At 38.2% G+C, this 15855-nt stretch overlaps 1 protein-coding gene across 1 annotated transcript in view; it reads right to left on the bottom strand.

Moving 5' to 3' along the window:
• CAPN9 (calpain 9) overlaps nucleotides 1–15855 on the bottom strand; it is a 41642-nt gene that overhangs the window by 15229 nt on the left and 10558 nt on the right. Inside the window, exons 5-13 of the mRNA XM_020801200.3 lie at nucleotides 14046–14214; nucleotides 12229–12312; nucleotides 10308–10393; nucleotides 9051–9128; nucleotides 7886–8046; nucleotides 7245–7402; nucleotides 5471–5679; nucleotides 2341–2377; nucleotides 644–724 (exon numbers count right to left, since the gene is read on the bottom strand). Of these exons, the coding sequence (XP_020656859.3) occupies nucleotides 644–724; nucleotides 2341–2377; nucleotides 5471–5679; nucleotides 7245–7402; nucleotides 7886–8046; nucleotides 9051–9128; nucleotides 10308–10393; nucleotides 12229–12312; nucleotides 14046–14214 (1063 nt within the window). The remainder of the gene's footprint in view (nucleotides 1–643; nucleotides 725–2340; nucleotides 2378–5470; nucleotides 5680–7244; nucleotides 7403–7885; nucleotides 8047–9050; nucleotides 9129–10307; nucleotides 10394–12228; nucleotides 12313–14045; nucleotides 14215–15855) is intronic.

The following is a 15855-nucleotide window of genomic DNA, read 5'->3' as shown; positions in this document are numbered from 1 at the left end:
TTTGACAGGGCTAATCTTATGAAGTGAAGGAGGTAGGAGGGCGTCTGGCTCCAGAGATAGCATTCGCCATCTGTTTGGGGGATATAAACACAATCCCACTCCAGCCAAGAAGCACCACACATCAAGTTAAATGTATTGGTTGTGAAACTGGGGTGTAGCTTACTGTACACACTGTTTTTGCTTATACAGACTTATCCAACAAAGAAAATCTGCTCTGGATAAGAGTGTGGAGCTACTCTACAGAATACAGGAACATACCTCTGGCCAGATCAGACCATCAGAATTTCTAGTTCGGTAGACTATGGTACTTCCACTGTCTCTCTAAGGTTTCACAGAGTCCTTTCTTAGACTTACCTGGAAATACCAGACACTGAACCCAGAGAGAGCTTGAGAAAGTTATGGTTTTAGTCTCCCTAAGTCTTCCAAACAGCATGGCCAGTGGCCATGCTGGTTGGGAATGCTGGGTGTTCTGGTCGAAAAATGTTAACTTTTCCAAGCTCTGAAACTGTATTGTTGTAGTTTGATGTTCTTTTACATGTTGTCAATGTAAAACATATACACTGCAAATAAATTGTGGCCCTATTAGTCATCATGAGTTTTACCACAGGATGGTTTTCTTTCCAGTTTATTGATGTATCCTTACCTCGCCTGCAATTTGTTTGAATAATGACCGGAATTGCTTTTCTTCTTCTGTTTCTTGTTGGGGTGGTGTTGGCTGAGGAAGCTTCAAAACAATTCAGAGATTATAAATAAAAAAGAAACAAAATAAATATTTTATTTTATTGGATTTCTACCCCACCCATCTAGACCAAAGGTCTACTCTGGGTGGCAAGGTCTACTCTGGGCAGCAAAGTAGGAAAGGAAAAAAAGGAAATAATAATATTTTTTTAAATAATAGGTGCATTCCTATTCTGTAAGGAAACATCTATGTTGTTAAAATTTTGTTCAGTTGATTCAGTCATTCCTCCCCAACCCCAACCCCCAGTGGTATTTGTCACAATCTCAGAAGCAATAAAATTGTTTGATTAACCCTAGTACAAAAATAATTTATGATTATTACTGTGAAGAAGAAACGTTTAAAGCAATTAAATGAGAAAGTGAGCCGTCCCCTCCTCCTGCTCATGCAGAAGAGATCAACAGAGAAGCAAGTGCATTGCATACAGGAATAATTAACATGACTTTGGAGCCGATTCAAACTACAAGAGAAGAAGAGAGAAAAGTGAGGGAACTGAGACGACCAATAACAGAAGGACTTTTAGTAATCGAAGAGTGGGAGGAAAAGATGGGAATAGGAAGGAGTTGGGGGTTATGAGCAAGTTTGACAGCAGTGGAGGAGGAGGAAAAGGGAAAGTTAGAAGGAGAAAGAGAGTAAAGAGAGTGTAATACTGAGTTAAAGCCAGATCTAAGACATGAATCTAAACCTTATGTTTTTTAAGTACCCCGGAGTAGGGAGAGAGGTGTTGAAAGAGATGGAAAATCTATTTTAGGACCAGTTCCAACAGGAATAGAAGTGCAGTTAGAGGAACTTGATCCACTAGAATGGATGGTATACATTTGTCCATGGGGGAAGGGTCCTTGGAGGAAGGTGGTACATCCGGAACCTATCTCCACTGGAGTGAAATCTCACAAGGGAGATTGGGTCAGGCATCCCTGCTGTGGGACCATATGCATGGTATGGAGTACACCTGTGAGAAAACCGACCGATCGAGAGAAATTTGGGATGGCGCCACATTAAGGGAAACAGTTGTTACTAGTGACTCTGATGTTATATGGAACGATTTGCCATTGTTTAACAGTCCTGGGGACGTGGTGGCGCTGCGGGCTAAACCGCAGAAGCCTGTGCTGCAGGGTCAGAAGACCAAGCAGTTGTAAGATCGAATCCACGCAACGGAGTGAGCTCCTGTTGCTTGTCCCAGCTCCCGCCAACCTAGCGGTTCGAAACCATGCAAATGCGTGTAGATAAATAGGGACCACTTCAGTGGGAAGGTAACAGCATTCTGTGTCTAAGTCACACTGGCCATGTGACCACAGAAGATTGTCTTTGGAGAAAAGCTGGCTCTATGGCTTGGAACGGGGATGAGCACCGCCCCCTAGAGTTGAACACGACTGGACAAAAATTGTCAAGGGGAACCTTTACCTTTACCTTTAACAGTCCTGTTGGGCCCACTGAAGTTGTAGTTCATCCCTCCCCTCCTCATGATATAAACTGTTTGGTTAATAAAAATATGTCTGCTGTCATTACTCACAAGGAAAAAGGGAAACTGCTATTGTCACAAAATGAACCCAATCACAATGACTATTTGTCAAATCATTAATTAAATCTTAATTATGGCAACATACCTCTGGCAGATCAATGTCAACCTTTCCATCCATTTCCCTATGAAAAATAAACATGAATCTAGTAAACTTAACTGATAAATCAAATTTCTTATTTGGAAGTTCATCTTGAAAAAGAGGTACAGGCCAAAATCCTCATGAGCAGGGGGATATTTGAGATGATTAAAGACTTCTTCCTTTTCTCCAACCTTTTTAGATGCAGAAAAAGCCTCCAATAACGTTGATTGGGAGTTTATGTTTCTGCAATTAAGATGGGAGCAGAAGGAATTTTTCTACAAATAATTAAAGCAATATACCACTAAACAGAAGGCCAAGATTAAAATCAATGGTCAAGTAAGCGAAAATATTCAAACTGAACAAGGCACAAGGCAGGGTTGTCCACTTTCTCCGTTATTATTTATTCTAACATTAGAGATTCTAAATAGACAAATGAGAGGGAATGCTGGAATTAAGGGTCTCAGAATCAGGGGAGAAGAATTTAAGATGCAAGCATATGCTGATGCCTTCTGGACAGTTTGGAAGAATTAGTGAGATCTATAGAAGAATTAGGAGCTATTGCAGGTCTTAAAATAAACTATCAAAAAACAAAATTCATGACTAAAAACATAAAGAAAGAAGACATGGAAAGACTGGCAATGAAAACTAATTTCGAGGAGGCACAGAAAGTGAAATATCTAGGAGTTATCTTTATAAAAAAAGCCAAGCAATTTGATGAAAGAAAATTATCTTACAACACAGAAGGAAATTCAGAGAGACCTGGAAGAATGGAATAAGCTGGAAACCTCTATGATGGGAAGAATCTTAACAATAAAGATGATGATATTATCCAAACTGTTATTTTTGTTTCAAAATTTGCCAATTTTATTAAATTATAAATACTTCAAGGACCTGGACAGCCTGAATTTGAAATTTGTATGCAAGGCCAAGAAACCAAGAATAAAACTTAGAATACTGCAAGACTTAAAAGAAAGAGATGGTTCAGGATTACCGAATTGGCTATTATATATACAGTATTTAAGGCATGTGCCATGGTCTGCATAAAAGAATGGATAACATTAGAAAATCAAAGATTATTGAAATTGGAGGGTCATGATCTAAAAATGGGTTGGCATGCATATGGGAAATACAAAGAACAATCACATTTTGCAGAACATATTTTGAGGAAGGCTCTCTGCTTAGTATGGCAAACATTTCATATACAAACCTACAGGAAAATTCCAATATGGGTAGCACCAATAGAAGCATTCACTTTGAAAGTATTGAATCAGAAGGGAGTGTAAAGATCAGAATATAAAAGATAAACAAGATCTAGAGAAACTAGGCCTAGCTACAGATTGGTGGTCAATGTTGAAATTAGAATTGAGATATAAAAAGGACAAAATTATGGGCTTTTTTGAGGGGAAAGTCCAGATGGATGAATTATGGATTTACACTAATGAGAAAATAACTAGAAAATGTATACGACTTAGAGGATGAGAGGGTGAAGGAGGAAATGGTAAAATCGGCACAAAATTTGGGGTACAATATTGATATTGACGAATGGACAAAGATGTGGAAAGAGAATCATAAAATGATTAAGCTAGTGAATCTTAGGAAAAAAATCCTTAAAATGTTTCATAGATGGCATGTTACTCCTGTAAGATTGGCAAAAATGTCAGAAGGTAACAGTAATGTTTGTCGGAAGTGTAAAAAAAAATCCAGGGACTTATCACATGTGGTGGTCATCTGAAAAAGCAAAAATAAATAAATAAATAAATAAATAAATAAATAAATAAATAAATAAATAAATAAAAATTGGATACAGGTTTGGGAAATGGTAAAAGGGATTGTTCAACAAAAATTAAGCTTTAAACCTGATATGTTATTATTTAATATAATACCAGAAATTATTGACAAGGAAATAAAATATAGTCTACTGTATCTATTCACAGCACCTAGGTTACTCTGGGCCCCAAAATGGAAGAATGTAGAGACACCAACAATGGATGAGTTATTAAAGAAGCAATTGTATATTGCAGAACTAGAATGCTTTCAGAGGCACTACAGGATCAACCAAGAGACTTTGAAAGCAAAACTGGAAGCTGATATAGAAAAAGCAGAAAAAGACAGGAACTTAGGGGGGAACTTAGTCTACAGCAAACCAGTGCTCACCAGAATCCCCTTGAAGATATTTCAATGACCAGATGATGGTGAAATTCTGATCCATAGGGGAAGGATGGATGTTTAGCTGTCTTTTGTAGTTGTTGTTAATTATCTGTTAGATGTTAATGTTTTTAAGTTTGTATGTTTAGATATGAATAAAATGTTTTTTTTAAAAGGCTTCTTCCTTTTCTCCCACAGCTTGGCCAACTTGTAAGTACTCTGTTTCATCACCTAAAGTCATGTGGAGGTACAATACAGAAAAAAAGAGTTTTTAACTACCAAGAATCACCACTGCCAGATGACATTAACAGCACAGGGGGAGTTTAGTTAAATACTTCCTCCTTCTGTCCTGTGGTTCCCAGTGCTCAGTGCTGAAACAGACTACTGACAGGTTAGACAATATACACAACTGAAGAAGGAAGTCTTTAAGTATTGGAAATCTCTACTGGTGGATTTGACCATTGTATATGTAACAAACCTAAAAATAAATATGTCCACTTCATTGCTGTAAGTAGTGTGATTGCAGGTGCCTAAAAAGAGGTGACAATTTCAAGATATCACAGGGTGAAAAATAAATAAATACTTAAAAAAAACTATCAAGTCAATTCAGATTTATGCTCTTTGCAGAATTTTCTAGGCATAGAGTACTCAGGAGTGATCAATTTTCTTCTTCTGATGGTCCTTTGGGACTGTGAAGCTTGCCCAAAGCTTGCACAGGCTGGCTTTTCTCTTGGGACTCACAGTGAGGAATCAGACTCCCAGCCCCTAACTAACTGAGCTATGCAGCCACACAAAAATTATGGAAGTATTGGCCATGTTTTTCTTCTATCAGATGTTAGGAATCTTTTACCTACTAGATATTTTGGCCTGCAATGTCCCTCCACTCCAGCCAGCTATGAGGTATCACCACATATTGAGTTGGAGTTAGTTCCAGGTGCATCCTGTACTTTGAAAGGTCCTTCAGGTGGAAAAGATACGTGGTAATACTTACGTAGTGACAGCTTTCTTCTCGGAGAAAATTCTTAAGCAGAAATCAGCTTCCTGATGGGGCTCAAACGTGGTAGGGAGAATAACATAATCTCCAGGTGGGAGTGTGAATCGGTCAGAGACTTCCCTTAAGTTTATATAGGTCTTGCTTCTGGCCTTGGATGGATGGTAGCGGAAAAAATCCTTTGTCAAGTGTTCATCTTTACTGGGGCTCTGAAATGGGATGTTCCATTTAATTTGTTAGCTCATCAGGTATAACTGCTCATATTTTTCTGATAATTTGAATAACTATTCATTCATTCATTCTTTTTATTTATTTATTTATTTATTTATTTATTTATTTATTTATTTATTTATTTATTTATTTATTTATTTATTTATTTATTTATTTATTTATTTATTTATTTATGCTACTATACCGCCCATCTGGCTACTAGGCCACTCTGGCCAGTTTACATGTTAGACAAATAAAACATACATGATACCAACAATCAACATAATACTACTAAATAAAAATAAAACAACCAACAATTTAAATAAAATAGTTACATTAATGTAAAATAATATAATATAGAGCAAGACAGCAGGATTGATAGCATAAATGTTGGAACCACTCACTGTAATTAGGTGTTGTAATTAAGATGTTGTATCTCATAATAGTCTCATAATTCTCTAAATAATGGCTGAAATCCTGTTCCCTCTATTGTGCCATATAAAGCTGACTGCTCTCAGATTATGGGATACTTTCCCTCAGGAGGTCAGGTTGCCCCCTCCCACCCGCTGATAGTTGAAGACCCACTTCTTCAGGCAGGCTTTTAATATCTATGATTGAGTCCATAGGATTTTGGTTGTTGTTTGCTCACTTGCTTTTAAAGCAAAGCTATGCCGACAGGATTTCACCAGTCTCTGATAATTCTCTATGATGGTTTTTGAAGATACATGAACACACCTCAGAATTCCTATTCCTCATTGGGACACTGGGTTTGCTGTCCGGATATTTCAAACAATCTGTCTTAGGGTCAGATCACACACAAAGGCAAAATCATATTTCCTCCTCTTGCAACGTTATCCCTTTGGGCAAAGCAAATATTTATGCTTTGGGTCTGAAATGTCAGATGTGCAAACAAAGCTGTGCTGCCTCCCAGCTGACCATTTGGAAAACAAAGCCAGCTAATTTTCCAAATATAAACTGAGCCAGGCTTAGGGTAGAATAAACAGTCAGCCTTTTAGTCTTAAAGAGAAAATGCTCCACGAGACAGAATCAACATCTCTGCTAGAGAGGCCCTTGTTCCTCTGTTCCCATACACTAATTTCAGGCACAGCATAATGAATAGCACACACATTTGTGCAGGTATATAGAAAACGGCTACATACAAAAATGTCAACATCTGGGGTGCTTATTATTCTATTAGAACTTTCTTGCTGACACTCTTTTTGTACACTTCTTCATCACCGTAGGACTGCTTGGAGATGTAGAATTATTTCTGTGAATAAGACAATAACTGAAACGGACCTTAGATCAGCTTACCATTTAATATTACCCAAAAGATGTCCTCCGCCCTGTTATTGTATCACCAGCCGTGAATTAAAGCTCCACTGGCTGCTCAGACATCTCCACTGTATGTAAGGGAGAGGTATATTGTCTTGTGCTTTGCCTCAGGCAGCAAAACATCTGAGGCTGACCCCAGGAAAAGGCCTCAGGGGTTTCCCCAAAGCAGGGCTGTGCCTTGTCAGGAATCTGGCATGACTCTGGCCACCACATGACTGCGGATCAGTACCTCATAGATAGCATATCCTATTGTTAGCATTTCTGCTCCCTGTTTCCTCAGTTTACGGCGGTCTTTTTGCATCAGAGCTGCTAGAAATGTGCACCCATCTTCTCCATCATCTTTTTCAGACAACTGCAGTTTGATCTGTGGGTTTGTCCAAAACGTCTCTGGAAGAATGTTAGCAGAAACAGAAACATAAGTTGAGTGAAGAGAGAGGATGAATAGTTCTATTTTCTACTATGGATCACAAGCAGGAATGCATGTTTTAAAAATAAACATTAAATTGTTCCTAAAAGCATACTCAAAACTGTAATCCTAATCGGGTCAGAGTTCCTATACCTTTAAAAGTTGTGTGGAGGGAGAAATCCCATCATTAAAAGTTCTGCCTGCTGAAAGGTCCTAAGCAAATATTAAAGGTACAGGAACCTTGTCCTCTTTTTTTTTTTTTTTTACCAACTCACCCTATGATCTGTATATCTACACATGTCTCTCTGATTAGGCTATGGTCTATGCATCTGAAATAGTGGACCACAATCCACGAAAGCTTAGACTTTAAGATGTCACAAGACTCTCTGTTGGTAACTCTAATAGGTTTCTCTTCTGGCTTCTTCCCTAGGAGTACAAACATCTAATTGAGACTATATGCATACCTATGAAATTTCTGCAGCCTCCAGCCGTGGCGCCCCTGACCCAGCTGCCCTGGTGGACTGTCACCTCCCATTTATGAATATTGTTGTTATCAAGGGCATCAGGAGTGAGATTGCAAATCTCAGCTTTGTCAAAATGGGACTGGAAATCTTCAAACTTCATCCTACATGAAATGGAAAGAAAAGTCATTCTATGGATCACTGTAGCTCACGTATAATAATTCTCAAACTGCTTCTAAACTTATCACCTCAGCTAGAGTATGAAAAAGAAATTCCCCAGAATTCTACAAGAGCATGGTCAGCAAATTTTCCAGCTGTGTTAGAAAAGATGGCTTTCTTAGGATCAGGTTCACAATTTTTACTTATTTTATGTTTTTAAGGCTTAGGATATACAACAATGTCTCTAATCCAGCAGCATTAATTTATGCCATGTAAGGCTAATAAAATCATCAGCCATGGCAGTTTTTTCAGAAATTAAAGTTTTCTGACCCTACCTTCCTTCCTTAATTCCAGCAGCTCCCTTTCATCATGCAGAAGCCATTGGAGACTGAGGGACAGAAGGAGGAAGTCTTTAATTACCAAACACTGTGGCCAGTGGGATAATTTTACTGGTGGCTGTAATTTTTGGAAATTAAAGAATTCCCCTCCCCATCCTGCACCCCTCCTGCAACAGCCCTTCCATGGTGAAAAGGCTTCCAAGTCGCCTTTGGTTGAGCAATCGAAAATGTTTTATTTCCAAAAATTTGTCACCAGCTTTATGAGGAATATGTTATGCTGTCCGATTTCAGCCATTGTTTTCCACAGAGTTTCTTCAAATAATTGAATGTTGCTTCTCCTTTGGTTTTTCTATTTGGGTGCTTGTACTTCTTCACCAACAAGTATGGGTCTTATCAAGATTTCTTCCTTCGTCCAAATGAAATTCCCCTTATCCCACTATATAAATATAAAAACTCAGAGCTCTCTGGCTGAGAGGTGGTCTACAAATCTAAGAAAATAACCAAGAAAAAATGAAATCATTTTTACTAGAAATAGGACATGGCACATGGTGAAAGACGATCCATTATTAACTCTGATTATGTCTGCCTTAAGTAACAGTTAAAAGGTTTAATTATCTAATAAAGTTTATTGCTTGATCAAATTTATCATTTTAATGAATATATGCATTTACCAGAATTCTCCGTCATCTAGTGCTGTATGATACAAACGTTTTTTCTCAGATGGGCTGACATACTGCCATTCAGGGGAACTTGGAGAGAAAAAGACAATCTTAATAAATAAATTGATTAATGAGCAATAAAATGTATGCACTGCCAGATAGATATTCTGCTATACTCTGCAAAAATATACTAACTTACTCTTGCATTGACAGTCCAATCTATCATAATATATGTTTTCATATTTTAACTGAGTAGTTTTTGGAATCTAATATTGTTAGCCTTAAGATTGGTGGACAGACTAATGAGTCAGTTTCTCATGCATTAATTCCTAAATCAACCCTCTCCTGTTTCTGCTTTAATTTTTAATAAAAAGAAAGAAATATTTTGATTGGTTAATATACCACTCCATTGGTGCACAGTACTATTCTGGGCAGTGTACATTAAAAGAACCCAAGATAATACAAACAAATCCTGTATAAAATATAAAAACCAAACAACAATAACTAAAAGAAACCACCATACATTTATATGTATATAAACAAACATTTTGAAAGTATCTTCCCACAAAATATGAATTTATAAATATGTAATATTTGAAGATACAATCAAGAATACCATAAAATGCTGTATATTATTAAAAACCCATTCTGGTAAATTTTTGAGTTAATATCTCTATATCTGAAGAGATACAAAATCCAGGGGATCACTATAATAATAACTATTATATAATACATAATTATACATAGTATACATAATTACTCCAAGAGGTAAGGATTGGGTTGGAATTCATGAAGATATAAATCTTTCAGCAACATTACTTAATTTTCTCCTATAAGCAATGGTTCAGGGGTGTTAGCAGAAGTGATATTAGACCTAGTGCCTTCCATGATTCCATGATTAAATATGGATTACATATGGATCCAGACAGTTGTTTTGTAAGTATATTCCCCTAACACTCTGATCTCACAAATTATTATTCAGGAATAAATCCCACTGATTTCAGTACAACCTGCTTGCAGTTATAAATATCTACAGAAACACAGTGTTTTCCTTTCCTGTGGACATGCAATAAATTAATTATTTTACTTCACTTCAGATGATTAGCCAGTATTTATATTTTCAGAGTTTCCAAGATGAGGTTGTCTACCAGTGGATATTTTATCACACACCCACAATATTTAGCACTTACTAAATATTGTGTGTGTTCAATAACAGGACTGCTCTTGACAGAGCACAGATATATGAAAGGCTCTTGTTAATATACTAACTTGTCACTCCAGGCACCATTCCACTCTACTTGACCCCATGGATTCCTAACCCGGATAAGCTTCACTTTTCTTCCTTGGTAGCTGACCTAATAACAACCAAAGCAAGAAACAGAAAGACTAAATAACTCTCTGGTGCAACAATACTTGCATTCCTCAGAATGTTTGGTCTTAAAATACAGTGGCACCTCGCTAGACAGTTACTCCGCATGACAGTTTCTTCGCTAAACTTTGACTTTTTGTGATCGCTATAGCGATTCACAAAACAGTGATTCTTATGGGGGAATTTCGCTGTACAGTGTTTGGTCCCTGCTTCGCAAACCGATTTTTGCTATACAACGATTTTGACAGTTCCTTCTGCAATCGCAAAACGGGTGTTTTCCGGGATCTAAACTTCGCAAGACAGCTATTTAAACAGCTGATCGGCGGTTCGCCAAGTGGCTTTCCTATGGCCAATCTTCGCTAGACAATGATGATTCTTCCCCATTGGAACATATTAAACAGGTTTAAATGCATTCCAATGGGGAAATGCTTTTCGCTAGACAATGATTTCACTAAACAACGATTTCAGTGGAACGGATTATCATCGTCTAGCGAGGCACCACTGTATTCCATTGGATTCATCAGGACTGCTTTATAAAGCAGCAAATCATTTGACTACAGGCTGTATTGAGAATAATCTAGTCAACCATGGTCAGTGTGACATCTTTCACTAAAAAACAAGTTTTCTTTACGACATCAAATAATTCAACAAATCTCTATTAAATTTGGGGGGGAGGGGAAGAGAAAGAAAATGGGGAGAGGTGAAAGAAAGAGAGTATAGAATGCGGAGGTGTCCATAATTTGCCATGAGAATGGATCCAGCAAGTTTCTATTTACTAAGTCAGGTCAAAAAGAAGCATTATAGAGAAAACATTTCCTGATCACATAGTCTCAACAGCCTAACAGATTTGTAGTTGCTTTTCAGGAAATGTATTATTTATGCATTCCTGCACTTTCTCAGTTGTTACTTTGGAACTTTCCACTTGGAGCTAAAAACAAAACAAAACCTGTTTTACTATTCAGCAAGACTCATTACATACATATACTCTCTCTGTGTTAGTCGTGCTCCTGCTTTTGAAAACCATATAATTTATTGTTATATTACTAATATTCACTCTTTCTGTTTTGTGAACCCCCAGGCCAGTGAACTGAAGGGCTTTCCTCCACAAACTCTAATTCAGACTTTAAAGCAGCTGTCTAAGGTGCAGAATGCTAGTCCTCAGACAGGGTCAGAAACTTATTTAGCTCCTTTTAAAGTTCAGACTAAAATCTAGAACACATTAACCAATCTACTGGCATCAGAGCCAATAGCTACTATTGGTGATTCTTAAACTTTAATGGCTCTATCTTCTACAGAAGGAGCCCCTAGTAATTAAATAGCTGTACATGATGAGCCAGACATGGTTGAATCTCTTTCTGGAGGCAAAGAATCAAACTAGACATTAAAGGGAATGTGTATTTCCTGCAATATTTCCTCCCATATTGCTACCAGAGTAGGATTTCCTCAAGAAACAATTTACAAATTAAGATCATCTTAACATTCCAGTAGTCAGTCATGAAAAAATAAAGCCAACTGTGTGTAAGAATAGAGAAAAAGTATAGGCTGTACAAACAGAATGTGTTAAATGTATCACTTCATTTGACCAAAGATAACATGATTCCCCCCCCCCATTGAACATAAATATACAATATACTTTGTGGGTTGCCTGATAATATGCCATGTCAGCAGTTTTTTTTAAAAAATGTGGTCTTACTACTCCTTCATTATATCATAGCAATCATTGTGAATGGGATAGTCAGTTTCTGTTTCCAAAAGCACTTTTCCCTTCTTTTCTATCAATCCTCTTTGCAGTGAGAAAAATAGCTATAAAAATCCATTTACCTCGTCAATACCTGTTACTGAATATGCATGACCCTTTATAAGACCATATGGAGTTCGAGCTTCTGTCTCTGCTACACTGCTGATCTAAAATATAGAAACATTATTTTATTTAACTTTATATTTTTATTTTATACATACATATAAGAGCATCAGAGATACAGTGTGGAACATGAAGCACAGAACCTTACAATGTAAGAGGCCAAATTTAACATTTGTGTTCATGTTTAATCTGATGCCTAGTCACTCATTGTCATCACAAATAAGGCTCTGAATAATTCTCAGAAGATTTGAAGGACTGGGAAAGACTGCACCCCCAAGAAGAAATTTCCGACATGCTATAGTAACTTAAGCGTGAAAGCTGACACTGTTTTGTGTGGGCTTCCCATTTCTGGAACGGGACTTCTTTCCTCTCCCCTGGAGACCTATGTACAGTACCTGCAAACTGCTGCCTCCATGGATCCCCTAGAGAAAATATTGAATATGTACGGTAATGGTTGTTGTGGGTTTTTCGGGCTTCTTGGCCGTGTTCTGAAAGTGGTTCTTCCTAACGTTTCGCCAGTCTCTGTGGCCGGCATCTTCAGAGGACAGCAAACTGTGTTCTGAAGATGCCAGCCACAGAGACTGGCGAAACGTTAGGAAGAACCACTTTCAGAACACGGCCAAGAAGCCCGAAAAACCCACAACAACCATTAGATCCCGGCCGTGAAAGCCTTCGCGAATACATATGTACGGTAACATTGCTTGAAGGTGGAGTAATCATCCCTTCCTACTGTGTTGCTGGAGATCATCCCATTGGCAGTGAAGGCAAATTGGATACAGTATTGGCTGCAGAAAATCCAGATTACCTTGCATTGATTTGCAAGCTCTCAGCCTGCTTCACAGGATTGCTGCAATACTAAATGGGTGTTCTGAGCTCCTTGCAGGAAAAAGTAGAATATACAAATTTTAGAAACAGCCAAGTAGGTATCATTAATGGCAGTTTGGAACATAAGTGATGCTGAGATGGGGGTGTTACAACTTCAGTAGGCCTAGAACAGCACAATTAGCTTGGAAGTGCTCATATGATGGCTGGAGCCATATCAATGCTTGTTTGGGATTAAGTCAATGATCTTGCCAATGTGCCATAAGCATTCTGTACTAGCCTTCATAAACTCTTTTTAGGAAAAATATCACTGTAGTGTCCAAACACTGTAGCAACTTTGAGTTTGAGAGAGAAAGTGGTTAACTGAGATTTATTGCTGGCAGCTTTTGAGAAATGTCAGTGTGAGATGGATGGATAATGTGTGGTGGACACAGATAAAATGAAGTGATTCCTTGTACAATACTGTACCGTCACCTCAGTACTTTGACTGGTATGCACTATAGGTGAAGACGGAACTACTGGATTATTCCTGGAGGACGCCAAGTTTAACATTGGGCAACCGAAGAATATTCTCACCTGACAGTCTTTTGAGAATGTATTGGACTGCTGGTTGCTTAAGACTCAACAGGTGTATGGAGAGGAACCAGGAAAAAAATCCATGAAAATATGAACTGGCTTTTAGTTAAGATAAGCATGTATTTGTTTATTCATTTCTTGCATTTGTAACCTTCTCCAATGAGCAGAAAGCAATATGCTGCTTACTTTAATGTGTTTCAATGCCATTTGAACAAATATGATGATGTGCTGTCAGTATATTTTGCCTCTACTTCATTTCCTCTTTGCCTGGTAGTCATGGGAGCTGACAACTGACAGGCATCACCCATCATGACAAAACTAAGGTTTGGATTTCTGCAAACAAAAACACAATGCATACTGGTTTTCTCCTCTTACTCACGTCAATAGAACAGCCCACCATGGAGCCTCTTTTAAGAGCTTTTCCCAAGATCTCATAGAAGTTTTCTGGGGCTTTTTTAATTTCATACAGTTCTCCAACACCTCCTGTGAAATCTTCCATGGCTTCGATTGTGCTTCCACCTTTGAGAGCTTCATAACTTCCATTTAGCCTGTCATTGACAATTCAACACACACACACACACACACACACACACACACACACACACACACAGAGAGAGAGAGAGAGAGAGAGAGAGAGAGAGAGAGAGATTAGATTGTGAACAAAATAATCAAAATGCACATCTGTCCCAACCTCACCTAAACATTATGTCTACCCATATGAAATAAGAAAGGAGTTAATTACGTATTTCCATTTCCTTTAATTCACCAGTTTTTTCCTTTGCACATATCTCAGTTCTTTAAGAAAGACTCTGTAGAAAACTGCAGCTGCGTCTTTCTTGCCTTTCCTAAACTGCTTCTTGATGATCCATTGCCAGTTTCGCCCAATGCTGCATCTCTCCGTGCCAGTCTCTTCGAAACAATCCCTTAGATATGTGCTAATAAGTCACTCCTCTTCATGGATTGCTGCCTTGTCATGGCGAAGGGGCTTGAGTAATTCAGAGAAGCTATGGGCTATGCCGTGCAGGGACACCCAAGACAGACAGGTCATAGTGGAGAGTTCTGACTAAACGCAATCCACCACTCCAGTATCTTTGCCAAGAAAACTCCATGAATAGAAACAAAAGGCTAAAAGATATGACGCTGGAAGATGAGTCCCTCAGGTTGGAAGGCATCCAATATGCTACTGAGGAAGAGCAGAGGACAAGTGCAAGTAGCTCAAGGGCTAATGAAGTGGTTGGGCCAAAGCCGAAAGGATGCTCAGCTGCGGAAGGCCTGGAAGTGAAAGGAAAGTCCAATGCTGCAAAAAAACCCAAAAAAACAAAAAACAAAAACCAAAAAAAAAAAAAACTGCATAGGAACCTGGAATGTAAGATCTATGAACCTTGGTAAGCTGGATGTGGTCAAACAGGAGATAGGAAGAATAAGCATTGACGTCAGTGAACTAAAATGGACGGCAATGGGCGAATTCAATTCAAACGATTACCATATCTACTATTGTGGGCAAGAATCCCATAGAAGAAATGGAGTAGCCCTGATAGTCAACAAAAGAGTGGGAAAAGCTGTACTGGGATACAATCTCAAAAATGATAGAATTATTTCAATACGCATCCAAGGCAGACCTTTCAGCATCACAGTAATCTAAGTTTATGCACCAACGACTGATGCTGAAGAGGCTGAAATGGACCAATTCTATGAAGATTTAAAAACACCTTCTAGAACTGACACCAAAGAAAGATGTTTTTTCTCATTCTAGGGGACTGGAATGCTAAAGTAGGGAGTCAAGAGTTAAAAGGAACAACAGGAAAGTTTGGCCTTGGAGTTCAAAACAAAGCAGGGCAAAGACTAATTGAATTTTGTCAAGAGAACAAACTGGTCATCACAAACACTCTTTTCCAACACCACAAGAGGCGAATCTACACATGGACATCACCAGATGGGCAATACCGAAATCAGATTCATTATAATCTCTGCAGCCAAAGATGGAGAAGCTCTATACAGTCAGCAAAAACAAGACCTGGAGCTGATTGTGGCTCTGATCATCAGCTTCTCATAGCAAAATTCAAGCTTAGACTGAAGAAAGGAGGGAAAAAACACTGGACTAGTCAGGTATAATCTAAACCAAATCCCTTATGAATACAGAGTGGAAGTGAAGAACAGATTTGAGGAACCTGATTTGGTACAGGAGGCAG

The sequence above is a fragment of the Pogona vitticeps genome, chromosome 1, assembly GCF_051106095.1.
Source record: "Pogona vitticeps strain Pit_001003342236 chromosome 1, PviZW2.1, whole genome shotgun sequence".
In the NCBI taxonomy this organism is placed as follows: domain Eukaryota; kingdom Metazoa; phylum Chordata; class Lepidosauria; order Squamata; family Agamidae; genus Pogona; species Pogona vitticeps.
Note: the sequence above shows the minus strand (reverse complement) of the source record. Positions and strands in the feature narration are given on the sequence as shown.